Source organism: Arvicanthis niloticus, chromosome 2 (genome assembly GCF_011762505.2).
Source record: "Arvicanthis niloticus isolate mArvNil1 chromosome 2, mArvNil1.pat.X, whole genome shotgun sequence".
Lineage (NCBI taxonomy): Eukaryota > Metazoa > Chordata > Mammalia > Rodentia > Muridae > Arvicanthis > Arvicanthis niloticus.
In genome coordinates this window covers 46,284,972-46,299,448 of record NC_047659.1, presented here as the reverse complement: position 1 = coordinate 46,299,448, position 14,477 = coordinate 46,284,972, and the positions used below count along the sequence as shown (strand labels likewise).

The 14,477-nt window shown below is 36.1% G+C and overlaps 1 protein-coding gene across 2 annotated transcripts in view; it reads left to right on the top strand.

Moving 5' to 3' along the window:
* The window catches only part of Tlk1 (tousled like kinase 1), a 117,464-nt gene that overhangs the window by 63,955 nt on the left and 39,032 nt on the right, over positions 1–14,477 (top strand). For both annotated transcript variants that reach the window (XM_034496797.2, XM_076928893.1), the window contains 7 exons: positions 265–340; positions 3,285–3,331; positions 5,288–5,383; positions 7,073–7,162; positions 8,246–8,338; positions 11,699–11,809; positions 12,085–12,221. In XM_034496797.2, the coding sequence (XP_034352688.1) occupies positions 265–340; positions 3,285–3,331; positions 5,288–5,383; positions 7,073–7,162; positions 8,246–8,338; positions 11,699–11,809; positions 12,085–12,221 (650 nt within the window). The remainder of the gene's footprint in view (positions 1–264; positions 341–3,284; positions 3,332–5,287; positions 5,384–7,072; positions 7,163–8,245; positions 8,339–11,698; positions 11,810–12,084; positions 12,222–14,477) is intronic.

Here is a 14,477-nt window from a genome sequence, read left to right as displayed (position 1 = left end):
AAGTTAATTGTCCTGTCTTCTGACTTAAGAATATTAAGGTCTAATTATTCTCAGATTTCTCATTTTTCCTTAAGCCAAATTTTATAAATGTGAATTTCAGTTATATCTTCTAAATAAATTGCATGTCAGTGATTGGATTTGCATCCTATGGGCACCATTGAATGCTTTTATTTGGCCTCAAAAGTAAGATGATTTTTATATTGACTGTAATAATTTTGCATATTAAGACTGTAATTTAAAATGTTGTTAACTTATTTTCCTTAGACACCAGAGAAGAAACAATCTGAGTCATCCAGGGGAAGAAAGAGAAAAGCAGAAAGTCAGAATGAAAGTAGTCAGGGTAAGCAGACACCATCGTCCTTCAGAGACTGTGCACACTTAACAACTCATTACTCTGATTTTTAGTTAATTAGGGCAATAACTGTTGAATAAGTAAGTGGCTTTGTGGTTTGGAATTTTCTATATAGTATGCATTCTTTGCACTAATAATAGCTTAGGACTGTACTTGGCATGAAACTACATGCCTTTGTACTGTAGGTAGTTAGCTCATGATATTGTTTGGGCACTTTGGCATTTTCATATTGTTTATTTGGGCTTAGAATCTGGTAGGCATTTCTTTATCTCCTTTCAGTTTTCTATTCTATCTCACTTTAAAACTAACAAGACATTCTCTTTTTTATTTAAAAAATTATAGAAATAATTAGATTCTCATTAAAGCACCTGTTTTTGGTTATGCCCATTTTCATTCTTTCTTATTTATCTACTTTTTGTGATATAAACTTAAAAAGTTATTTTCTTCATATTATACATGATCTTAAAAAATTGTGTGTGTGTGTGTGTGTGTGTGTGTATGGTTGTATGTGTGGTGCTTGTGCAAATGTGGCTTTCAGATGAGTGTATCTGTGCTTGTGTATACAGGCCAGAAAGAGTATTGTGTGTCAGGATTCCTGTCGCTTTCTGCCTCTTTCTTTGAGGTGGGGTCTCTCCTTGAACCTAGGGCTCATTTTTCTTGCTTGGGCTGGAAGCCAGCAAGCCCTAGTAATTCTGTCCCCATCCTGCGTGGAACTGGAGTTACAGGTGTATTAAGATGCCCTTCTTGTTATGTGGGTGGTGGGGCCTGTCAGTTCTGGGATCTGAATTTTAATCCACATGATCACACACACTAAACACTTTGAGCCACTGAGTCAGCTCTGCAGCCCAGAAGACATGATTTCTTATAACAAACTGTTATTATTTATTTGGGGCCCTGGAAAGATGTACAGGAACTTGGGTTCCTCAGACATGTCTACATAGGAGTTGCATGTTTTGGAGCCCGTCTTTAGGCTTATGAACTGCCTTACCACTTACATATAACACTGGAATCTGAGAAACAGAACTGATTTGTCTAGGGCCTTTTAAAGGTCTGTAGTGTGTTTGATCTCATGTTACAGTTGCTTCCTTCTGTCTTGGAGTAGGCGCTCCAACCTGTGGTTAGTGGACGTGTTTCATTGAACATTAACTCATTTCAGCAATAGACTCAGAAAATCTTAAAAGTAAACCCCTAAATAAAGTGGGGCTTCTGAACTGGTTTAGCTAACTAGTCTTTAAGAACTAGTGTTTATAGGGGCCTATTGAGGTGGCTTAGTAGTTAAAGGCACTTGCCACCAAGCCTGACAACTTGAATTCAATCCTTGGGCTTACAAGAGATCCAGCATCTGCAAGCTGACCTCTGACCTCATGTATACTGTGCCTGCTACTCTTGTACTCCCAGACACTAAATACATTTAATAAAAATGAACCCAGGCCCTTTTTCAGTCTGCTCTGCAGCCCACAGAAGTGCCTGGTTTTCTGGGTAAGAATGGCTGCCTAGATTGGATACTGACCGTTTGCTTTAGTGACACTAGCTTACTGTGCTCCCCACCCTGCCTTTCCTTAAAGCAAGCTTCAAGCCCAAAAGCAAACTCCCCTTGTCACCTCATGACTATTTTAAGTCATATTTCTATTTCATAACCAGTAATATATAATAGAAGTACTATTGCTACTAGGAAATCAGGTCTGCCTCTGAAGCTAACAAACAGTGGAGTAACTTCCTCCTTAACAGTAATGGACCTTGGTGGAGTGGTTCTTGGTTAGAATTCAATTTCTAATGAGGGAAAGACGAAATGGAAGTGGGGCTATATCCTGAAATTAGATGTCACATATATGGGAAAAGATACAGCAGATAAAAATTACATTCAATTAGACGAAAAGAATTAGGGAAATAGCTTCTAGGTGTTTACTAGCAGGTGGTATCTCTTCAGAATTCTCAGGGATGTTATCAGAGACAGAAAGAACATTTCTTTGGAATAAGTCTCTACAATCTAGTCTGACCTAATAAATCGATATGAAACTGTTGTTCAAAAATTTTGATAGCATTTGTTGTCTCCAAGTCCTAATTTTAAAAAAAAAGAAAAGGTTCTTTAAAGCTAATAGAGACTGCATTTTAGGGCAGAGCATGCAAAGAGTGGTGTGGTCTGTCACATGCCTCCTTAGCAATATGGTCTTAATACAGTTTTTAAAATGTAGACTTTTAAAACATACATCCTATTAATTTTGTAGCAAATACATTTTAGAAAACATAGTGAGACCCTAACTAAAAGAAAAAAAGGAAGACAAAGAGAATCAAAACGTATTTTATAAAATAACATTGTTAATAAGCATGTTGTTGTCTGTACATTAGATTTGGGTTTGTACCAACCAAAGCTAATTTTCATTATTATTCTTAACAAAGTGTGGTTTAGTTTGTCAGATACAAAGCTGCCATTTGTCTTTTGAGTTTATTGTTTTTTTTTTTCTTTTCTGGGATTAATAGATTATTAAGAAACATTAGTGATGTTTTTAAGATGAAATTCCTTTGCTAAGGGTGTGACCATGTAGCTCAGTGGTAGCATAGCTGAAGCCCTGGGTTCAACCCATAGCACCACTCTCCAACAGGAAGGAGAGAGTGACTGGTAGAGGAAGAGAGGAATAGGAGAGAAAGAAACACCGTCTTTAATGTTATTTATCTGATTTTTTTCAGCAATTAATACTTTCATAAATTGGCATGTTTCTATTAAAATGTGATTTGATTAGATTTTATAAATGTTTAAAGATTGTTAGTATTTTCAATACTCATCATTACCTTATTAAAATGCCACATTTAAATGGTTGTATATGCTTTTAATTAAATACGTTATATTTTAATTTGGCACTTTTTTGATGTAATAAATAGTAGATAATCATGACTGGCCTTTAAATCTATGCAATTTTTATTTTTTATATTTTAGGAAAAAGTATTGGGGGACGTGGCCACAAGATTAGCGACTATTTTGAAGTAAGTTTATTAAGAATTATTTCTAGTTCCTAATCCAGTGTAGTTCTTCTACAAGTTGAAAATCATTTCTTTGAAGCACAAGGTCAGCTTTTGAGAATGTTAGCTTTGTGTGTTATTTCTTTCTAGGAACATGAAAATCTTTCAGAGTACTTACTCACATTCTTGGTTAAGCAACTCATATTGTAGGTAGAGTTAGCTATTAGTGTTCTTTTTGCAGATGGAGACAGTAAAGTCAAGAAGTTAAAAGGTAGCTACCTGGATGACAGACTGAGTTGGCGTAACGGTAGAACTGTGTTCTTACCACTTCCTACTAACATGGAGCCCAATGGATGGAGACTATAATTGATAGAGATGTGACTCTTAAGAAGCCCTAAAAAAAATAGCCATGCTGCGAGGCTTTTTTAATCTAGACTGTTTTCTTGCTTCTGCATTCTTTTGTTTTCCAATTTCTGTTTGAGAATATTGATTGCTTGTTACAACAATAAATGTTACTTCTTCAGTAGAAAAAGATATCTTCACTTTGTAACAGCATAACTGGCTGATTAAGACAAGAGCTAAGCTCAGACAACACACAAAACACCTCCAAAACCTTTTTCCTTCTTTTTCTCCCCCCTTTCTCCCTCCCCCTCCCCTCTCTCTCTCTCTCCCTCTCTCCCCTTCTCTCCCCTTCTCTCCCCTTCTCTCCCCGTCTCTCTTCTCTCTCTCTTCTCTCTTCTCTTTCTCTCTCTCTCCCCTTCTCTCCCCCCTCTCCTTTCTCTCTCTTCTTCTTTTTTTTTTTTTTATATAAAACTGTTTCTTTTTTTTTTTTTTTTTTTTGTTTTGTTTTGTTTTTCGAGACAAGGTTTCTCTGTGTAGCCCTGGCTATCCTGGAACTCACTCTGTAGACCAGGCTGGCCTTGAACTCAGAAACCCACCTGCCTCTGCCTCCCAAGTGCTGGGATTAAAGGCGTGCGCCACCACTGCCCGGCTGTAAAACTGTTTCTAACCCCAAATTATCCACTGCCCTTTAGTTGAGTTAATCCACTCAAGGTTAATATCGTTTGGAACTTGTGCTTGGGGTAGGGATAAATTCAAATAATCATAGCCTCTTGAGTACCTACTATGTGTTAGATGATAAACTAAGCCCTAGGTAAAGTGAATAAAGAAAAATTGGGTTGCAGGAAGTTGTTTAGTGAACACACTAGCCATGTTCCATCTCTGCCATTCATAACAAATTTAGGTTAAAGTTGACAAGTGGTGACGTGACAGTAAACCCGTTCCTAGAGGACCCAAGCAACAGGGAACTGTTTGCTTCTATCCTTGGCATAGAAGCATGAGCTAGAAAGAACTCACTGTGGGGCAGGGTGTTTGGCTTCTCTATACAGTTGAAGGCATATATTCCATAAGAAAGAATGGGATTTGTAAAGATTTTTTGTTGTTGTTGTTGCAGGGGAAAGATTTGTCCTATATAACTTTTATATAATGTACTGAATATTTTGATATCATAACATCTTGTGAATAATGATTCTAAGATAGTTGTGTTTAATAAAATCACATGTAAATATTTAAAATGTTCTTGAGATTAGAGACTGGTCTCCTTTAAAGAAAAATTTATAGGGAAACTGCTAAACTTTAGAGGAAAAAATAAATATGTTCATTTTGGGAATGAGCTATTTGTCTTTGAGTAAACCACAATTTAACAAATTATAATCAGAAAATAAAGTAGTGGGCATCGTTTGTTATATGATACAGTTTTAGGCTTAATATAGCTGATCTTGTTCTTGCTTTTTCTGCACCCATTTAAATTACTGGTTGATTTTTATCTGAAGCAAAGTATAATTAGGTCTGGGGTGTAGACCATCTGTGTGAGGCCATGAGTTCACTCCCCTGCACTATAAGTAAAATAAGATATACTTGAATTAATTCCTTACTGCTAAGTCTGAAATAGCAACTTTGTTTTCCGATTTCTTTTTTCAGTACCAAGGTGGAAATGGCTCGAGTCCAGTAAGAGGCATACCTCCAGCAATCCGTTCTCCGCAAAACTCACACTCACATTCCACTCCTTCCTCATCTGTAAGCTTTACTAGTCAAGGTTTTAATGCTTTGTCTTTGCCATAGAGGTTATACACGTTGAATAACTTATAATGTACTGTTTTTGTTTTGTATATATTTTTATATAGTCATGTTTTAAAAGGAAAATCACTTCAATGACATAGTTGTATCTTCTTTAATGATCTGATTCTTCTGGAACTTTTAGTTTTGAACATGAGTTTCTTAGCCAGGCATTGTGCTGTATGCCTGTAACCCCAGCACTTAACAGAGATGGGAGTGAGAGAATTGTAAATTTAAGGTTGAGGCTGGAGAAATGCCTCAGTGTTTAAGAGAACTCTGGCTGCTCTTCCAAAGACCCAGGTTCAATTCCTCACACTCAAAATGATGGCTCATGAACATCTCTAACTTCAGTGCTAGGGCATTTGAAACACTCTCTGGTCTCCACAGGTACCAGGCATGCATGTTGTACACAGACATACATGCAGGCAAAACACCCATACACATAAAATAAATAAGTAAATAAATAAAATTTAAATTCCAAGGAATTTAGAGTCATCAACTATAGAGAGAGTTGAGGGCTGTCCTGAACTTCTTAACTTTTTTTTTTTAAGTGAATTTTTAAGTTGAAATTGGTTGTATGTATCTAGGTAGTGTTATTTTGCTACCAAAAAAAAGAAAAATCAGTAGAGCCTGTAGGCTATGATAAGTACTGTAGCATCTTTCTATATTCAGTTATTAATGTCTGATCTTTAACTTTGTTATTGATTAAATTTCTTAACATACAAATAATCATGAATCATTTAGGGGAAATTTTAAGAAAAAGATGGGCTGTTCAGTTCAGCATAGAAAAAGTTATTAGAATTAGCCTGTAACATTTTTGTTTCTACCATTTTAAAGCACAGTTTTTATGTGCATTGTTTTGCATCTTAAATTTTACTTTTCATTTACTTGGAAGTTGACTATTTAATCAGAGAAATAATGTTGGCTTTCTGTAATTTGAAGATGAATTACAAATTGGTAAAACACCGGGCTTTGTCTTACTTATTCAAGCACCCTTTCATATATCCTCTTTTCTCATTGTCGGTAGACATCTTAGTCAAGTCTTACCCATTTGGTTTGTTGGGGTACCTTACATGGACATTTAGAAAGGAAGGCTTAGAACTCACATTTGAATTAATATAACATTGATACAGTGTTGCCATCCCTGTTACAGATTTAAACCATAAAACTCATTAATAAATATGTGATTTTTAGAGTACTTATGACTGTGCATTTCTATTCTAGTACTAAAAAGTCTAGACTTTTATAATTTTGGTTTGTTTGTTTCTTCCTCCCCCCAACTCAACCCCTGGGGTCTCCGTATGTCTAGCCTGGGACTCAAAGAGATCTACCTGCTTTTGCCTTCCAATTAATCGGATTAAAAACATGAGCTACCATGCTCAGTGATTTCTTTTTTTAGTCAGGATAATCTTTTTAATATTTTTGTTCCAGGCCATACTTTGTTTATAAAGCATCAAGTTTTTGTGGATCTGAATATAAGCCTCTTTAGGAATGTATGGTTGTTCACACTGGGTCTCATACAGGAGGTACTCAAGAATGCTTGTTGAATGAATTAATGGTGATTAGAAGTGTTTTTAAAGGTATTACAAGATAAAATGTTTTAGAAATGTTAAGTAATCGTTGCTGAGTAGAAACTTTTTTTTACCTGAGGTTCGACCGAATAGCCCTTCTCCTACTGCATCAGCTTTCGGGGACCACCCTGCTGTACAACCAAAACAGTTAGCCTTTAAGATCACGCAAGTAAGTAATAGTTTTACATTTTGCTATAACTTCAGGAAAATTCTAACCAATTGTATTAACAATTAAAATGTTTATGGTTTGTTCTGGATATAATTGTAAAGTAAAATTAAACATAAGAGCTGACTTACTAAACTAAAACATTTTCAGGAGAAACTGAAGCATCCATATCTTACCACCAACTTGCCCCTTGTTACATACTTGAACAAATGTCTCAGGCAATAAAATAACCAGAGTGGTCAGTCTTGCTCACTGAATGGTTTTCAACCTGCATCCAAGTACACATATATAGTCAGTCAGTATCTTCATGATGCTGCTGTGTTGGTTACAGGTGAATACTAAAGTCATTTTAGTGTCTATATGTTTATACCACTAAGAAAAATCATTTATATTAAGTTACTTAGATATGTTAATATCATTATTACTATTAATATTCAGTTTTGTGAATTTTTGTACACAGATCACACGGTTTTGAAGGGTTTTGTTTGTTTGTTTGCTTTTTGGTGCCAAGGATTGAATTTGGGGACCAGTGCAAGTAACAGGCAGATGGTCTGCCACTAAACTGTACACCCAGTTTATACTGTTGTTTATTCATTCATTTATTCATTAATTTATTTTACATGTGTTAGTTTCTAGTTAATGCTTTTTCAGACTTAAGATTGGAGAGTTGATCTGTTGATGGAGCACCTTAGTTCCGCAACAGAATATTTTCTTTAGTCTTCCTGGGTCATGTTCAAACTGTTGTGCATGAGCTGGGTGTGGTGGCACATGCCTTTAATCCCAGGACTCTGAAGGCAGGGGCAGGCAGATCTCTAAGAGTTCAAGGTCAGCATGATCAAAAATATCCATCATTATATAAATAGAAGCAGTTTTTACTTGTCAGTTATAAACATCTTAAAAACTGGTTTTACAAAGCTAAAGATAACATTCTACAGACTCTTAAAACTACACTAAGATGGCTGGGAATATCTTTTTACACACTACAAACTATTGTTCTTGACTGTTTGAAGTTGGTAAAAATCTACCCTCACAGTTATGTATAATGTATCTAGTAGAGATAATAAAACGTATCTTTATTTCATTTAGACTGATCTTACAATGCTGAAATTGGCAGCATTAGAAAGTACTAAAAATCAGGACCTGGAAAAGAAGGAAGGTCGGATAGATGACTTGCTCAGGGTGAGTATTAAATATGTCATGAGAAGGAGTTACGTGACTTAATTTGGGAGCAGTTAAATTGTTGAGAAAATACTAAATATGACAGAATGTTCTATATTTAAAAACAATAAACCTTTTCTAGTACTTGTATGTTATTGAAAAATTCACTTTAAAAGCTAAAGATGGCTCAGGTGTAAGCCTCTGTAAGTATGTACACATCTGTATACAGATATACACACTTCTAATTAAAATAAAAGACAAATGTTGAATATACCCACTTTAAAGTGAGAATAGTTGATTACCTCTCTGAGTGTGAATTGAGAAATTGTTGAAGAAGTAGAAGTAGGTTTACAGTTTTTTATTTGATCATCTGCCCCTAGTCAGATAACCCATTTCCTGTTAAATAGTTTATTCTCGTTGCATGACATCAGATACCATTAAGGATGGAATTACTGCCATAATCCTGTGAAATTTTTAATGGAGGCTTTATTTTTAAAAATAAATTCAGAATTGGCAAGATTGCTCAGTGGTTAAGTGTGCTTGCTGCTTTTGCACAGTATTCTTGGGTTGGGTTCCTAAAACCAACATGATGACTGACAACACTGTAACTTGAGTCACAGGGGATTTGAAATGCTCTCCTGGCCTATTTGGGCACTTTATACGTGTGGTGCACAGATACATATGCCAGCAAGACACTCATTTACTGATAAAGTAAATCTGAAAGTATGTAAATAAATAAATCTAAGGTTTTGGCAAGTGGCGTAGCAGATTAAAGTGTTTGCTATGCAAGCCGAGAGACCTGAGTTTGATCTCCAAAACCTACATAAAAGTAGGAGAGAACTGACTTCACAACATTGCAGCTTGCACACTAATTCCATGGCGTGTACATTCACACCCTCAGACACAAGTACATCATGCACATACACAGTAAAATTTAAAAACATACCCAAAAGTATACTTAGAATGTAAGTAAGGCATAAAGCAGGATTTTTTTTTTTCCTTGCAACTCATTAGGATCACCTGCCTGACGGAAGTACCAATTTTGAATTCTCCCCCGTGGAGTTCAGATTAAATTGATGTGATGCAGCTTGGATGTTGATAATTTTAAGAGCTGCTACCAACTATTGTAATTCAAACCAGCACTATGAGCCAGTAGCCCCACAGCTTAATAACACCAATAGCTGTGACATCATTGTAATCTTGGAACACTGCTCTGTTATATCCCTTATTGCTAGCCACTCCTTTAGCATCAGTGATATATGTATTTATCATTCCTTTTGTTTCCTTAAAAGTTGTGTGTATGTGTGTGTATGTTGGTGTGTGCATGTTTGTGCTGGTGATCAAGCAAACCCATTACCTCCCATATGCTAGGCAAATGCTGCACCTCTGGACTGTATCTGTAGCCACCTTTTCACTTATTAAACTGGATGTTCCTTAGTTTTCAGTTTTTAGGGTTTTTTTGTTTTAATGTTGGCTTCTTCCACTTTGTGAGATGTCTTTTCATTACATCATGCTGTCTTTTGGTAATTGTCTTTATATAGTTTTTAGTTTATATTTTATGTATACTAAATTATTATCAAAGATACCAAAAGAACTGAGCCTAAAGATGTTCTTCAATGAAAAATAAGGCCCTGAATTTGAAATAGAGCAAGGAGGGATATATGGGAGAGTGGAGGAAGGAAAGGGAAGGGGAAAATGCAGTTAAATCTCAAGAATAAAAAAAATAGTTAAAAAAGCTTTTTTGATCTTGTACAATTTCATGATCTCACTAGAATTGATTTGTGGCATAGTGTGGCATAGGGGTTTATTTTAATTTCTTCCTATATAACCAGTTATCCAATTGAACTAAAAAGTTCATTTCTATACTTAAGGCTCCACCATTAAATCTTTCCATATGCAGTATACCTACTTCTCTCCAGGTCCGTGTTCTGGTTTGTGTATTACTGGATCAGTCCTGAAACTAGCATTTTGTAGTTGTCTTTGTTAGTAACACAGTATAAAGAGCAGTACTTCACATGAGATGGAAATGTATTTAAAGAAAGAACAAAATCTAGATATAATTGCCCCAGTTTGACGAGACCCTGGCTCCTTCAGCAGCTTGCTTCCTGTCTTCAGTTCATGGCTTCCATGGTCACCTGTGCGTCCAAAATAAAAATAGTCACAGTCACAGTATCTATGTTCTAAGCAGAGACCAGGGAAAAGAACCACAAAAGGTACAATTCTTTGTGGATCTTTCTTGAATATTCTATTGAATTTACTTAAATTTCTCTATATCAGAAGTCTTTTGGCTAGGTACGTACCAGGCTAGAATTAAACAGTTTTCCATTATTATGCAAGAAGAAAATTAGAGTGATTGTAATTACCATCTTTATATTAAATCTTGACATACGGTACATGTCCATAAACCCAGCACACTAGGGACAGGAGGAGGCAGCAGGATTATAAGTTTAAAACTAGCCTGAGCTAAATGCACGTGCACACACATGGGGGCCGGAGGACCCTTGATATGCAGTTGAACAAGTACCCTTTTTTGTTTTGTATCTGTTATCTTAATGCAATTTTGAGGTCAGTTGTTCAAGTTTAACATCTGTACTGATTCTCAAACCAGGTTGAGGCTTTGTTTGAATTGTTTTAAAGTGAGGATCTGTTTGTGCCAAATCTCATTTTGTTGCTTTTTGATGGGCAGTTTTATTGAGCATGTAGTTTAGGTTGGCAGTTACTTTCTCCCAACATTTTAAAAGTATTATACAGTTTGGTTTCTGCATGATTTGACTATACTCAGGGATCTTAGAACTTAGTGGTAGCAGCAGCAGCATTGATGGAGAAAGTGAAATTTCTAGGCTCTCCTTCAGACCTAATTCAGAATATTTGGGGGGTGGAGTATCTTAGCAGACCACAGATTCTCTTTTTATAGTGGTAGGCTAGTCAGACTTCCCTGGATTTAGAGAGATGTCTCCTCTTTGGGTATATAGCTTCCTGCAGAGTGAACAAAGTCAGTATACTGTTCAAGGAAGGATGTAGTTAGTTGGGTCAGCAAATGACAGGATTGTCCTTACATTTAGTAGAAAAAGTGGTCTGAGAAAATCTGGTAGTGTGAAAGAAGAAATTCACATTTCCTCTTAAATGTTTTATACATATGATATATATCACATTTTACTTTTAGTTGAGGTACATTATACTTCTTCCATTTACAAATAAGGAAACTGAACTTAGATTCAGATTATATAACCAAAAATTTATACCTTAGAATATACACATAAATGTCCAGAATGTGTTATATAAATTTTGATATTTATCTTATCTACTTAATTTATTCAAAACAATCACTAAGATTTTTATACACACTGATTCTAGACCTTTCATTTTCTACTTATATTGTAGGCCAACTGTGATCTCAGGCGGCAAATAGATGATCAACAGAAATTACTTGAAAAATACAAAGAACGATTAAATAAGTGCATATCTATGAGCAAGAAACTGCTTATTGAAAAGGTGAGTTATTACTAAATTTTTTTTCCCCTCAGTATCTTGCTTTTCCTTGCATGCTTTTAAAATCTGGATGAAGAACCACGTGGTGGGGGCTTTTGCCTTTAATCCCAGTCCTGAAAAGGTGGAGGCAGATGCATCTTTTGAGTACAATGCCAGCCTGGTCTACAGAGTAAATTCCAGGCCAGCCAGGGCTACACAGAGAAACCCTGTCTCATAAACGGATGGATGGATGGAAAATTTTGAATGAATATAATTGATGATTTTTTTCTCATTTTCAGAGTACACAAGAAAAATTGTCAAGCAGAGAGAAGAGCATGCAAGATCGGTTGCGCCTTGGGCACTTTACAACAGTTAGACATGGCGCTTCTTTTACAGAGCAGTGGACAGATGGTTTTGCATTTCAAAATCTTGTGAAGTTAGTAATGTTTACAGTTTTTTAAACTTCTTTTTGAGAGAGAGAGAGAGAGAGAGAGAGAGAGAGAGAGAGAGAGAGAGAGAGAGAGAGAGAGAGAGAGAAAGAATGCATGTGCACAGGTGCAGTAGCATCATACCTGAAGTATCAGGCAGCTTTGAGCCATCAGATGTGAGTGCTGGTGCTTTAGAGGAGTAATGTGTGTTCTTAAGCCCTGACCCACCTCTCCAGCCTCATTGTTGCACTGTTTTAAATTAGTTTGGATTTTCATTAAAGGATTATAATTTTGAAATTAGGTTCAATATCTATTTACTATTTGAATTCCTAAAACTTAGCACATATGAAAAGAATAGCAAACAGATAACACAGCTACAGAATTTAACAGAATTCTTACATAATTAGCATTCATCTAAAGAGTACAATGTACTTTCCTTTTTTTTTTTTTTTAAATAAAAGAGCTTTTTAAACATTTTGTGTCTGTAGGCAAGAGGTCAATATCAGATGTCTTTTTTAGTTGCTCTTTACCTTGTATTTTGAGTTTTGGATTCTCACTAAGCATGGAACCACTGAGTAATCTTTCTCAGCCCTCATTTTTTTTCTTAAACTTACAATATTCTAGAAGCATACAAACTGATTCTCTAACTTGTGGTGGTGGTGGTGGTGGTGGTGGTGGTGGTGGTGGTGGTGGTGTGTGTGTGTGTGTGTGTGTGTGTGTGTGTGTGTGTGTGTGTTTGCTTGTATTGGTTGGAAAGCATGTGCCTCTGTCTCCTAGGATTTATTTTTAATGGGCTTTGCTGTGTTGCTCAATTTGGTCTTGAACTCCTGGACTTAACTGATCTTCCCGCCTCTCTTCTTCCTGGGACTAGAGGTACATACCTCCGTGTGTACCATTTTTTTACTTTTGTCTTTTTCTCCATTCCTTAACAGTTAAAATTGGCAGAACCTGACTAATGTGCCTAAGGAAAAGAATCTTTCTTTTGCCTCAGACATAGTAACTAACACATTTATCAAGGTGAACACTTGAGGTAGAATACTGAATGCTAAAGTAGAGAGCAGGAAATAGATTTGAGATGAAAACCATAATTTTTAATATTTTGTGAGCAAGAATCTCCACTACTAAACTTAGCCATGACTGTCCTACAGTAATGTACATAGTCTAAGGTATTAGGGACTGGACAGGTGGCTTAATGGTTAAGAGCACTGGATATACTTCCAGAGGACCCAGATACAGTTCCCAGCACTTACATGGCAGTTCACAATCATCTTTCATTCCAGTCCCAGGGCATCCAGTGTTCTCTCTTTGGCCTTGGCAGGCATCAGGGATGTACTTGGTACACAGACACATGTGCAGGCAGAACACATAAAATAAAGGAAAAATAATTTAAGAAATAAAATAGTATTAGCTATGCCAGTAGTTATATTTCTCTTAAAATAACAGTTATTTTTATATCCTATCACTGATAAGAACTAATTGAGGACTTACTGTGTGTTCCCACATGATGTTTTCATTCTTTGCTAAAACCCAGATTGGTTAGAAAATGAGAAGAGGAAAGAATAAATGAAAAATTAGTAATGTTAATGAATAATCTCTGAACCAGATTGTGACCCCTGAATAACAGGGTATATGTTCTATCTCTGTCCATTAATTTTTTTATTTGCCTCTAGATCATTTATTTGTACTTAAAGCCTCTTTTTTAAAATAAAATTTTAAAGTGTGTGTGTGTGTGTATGTGTATATACTTGCACTCCAGAAGAAGGCACCAGATCCCATTACAGATGGTTATAAGCCACCATGTGGTTGCTAGGGATTGATCTCAGGACCTCTGGGAGAGCAGTCAGTGAGTGCTCTTAACCACTGAACCATCTCTAAAATACATTGACACTTTCTTTTTTGATTGTTTTTGTGGGGCTCTGGGGAATCTGACCAAAAGTCTCCCAAATCCTGGACCAGTGCTCCACCACTGTCCTGCACACCCCTGTCCCTGTGTTTACTTTTCACTAAGTAAGCACATAATATGTTACTCCTACATCAATATGGAAAGAGTTAACATCTCATTCTTACTTTGCTATCTTTGAGAGTTTTCTATCTTGGTTCTTGTTTCTTTCATGCTTGTCTTAGTTCTGCTACTCACTAAGGCCACAGAAAAAGAAGAAGGAATCATTCAGCTACAAAGTCAGAGTTCTGGGGTCCCTGCTTGAAGGGTAGAGTGGGGTAAACATTGTTTGCACTAAATCTCAGTAGTATGACCATGGAGAGCT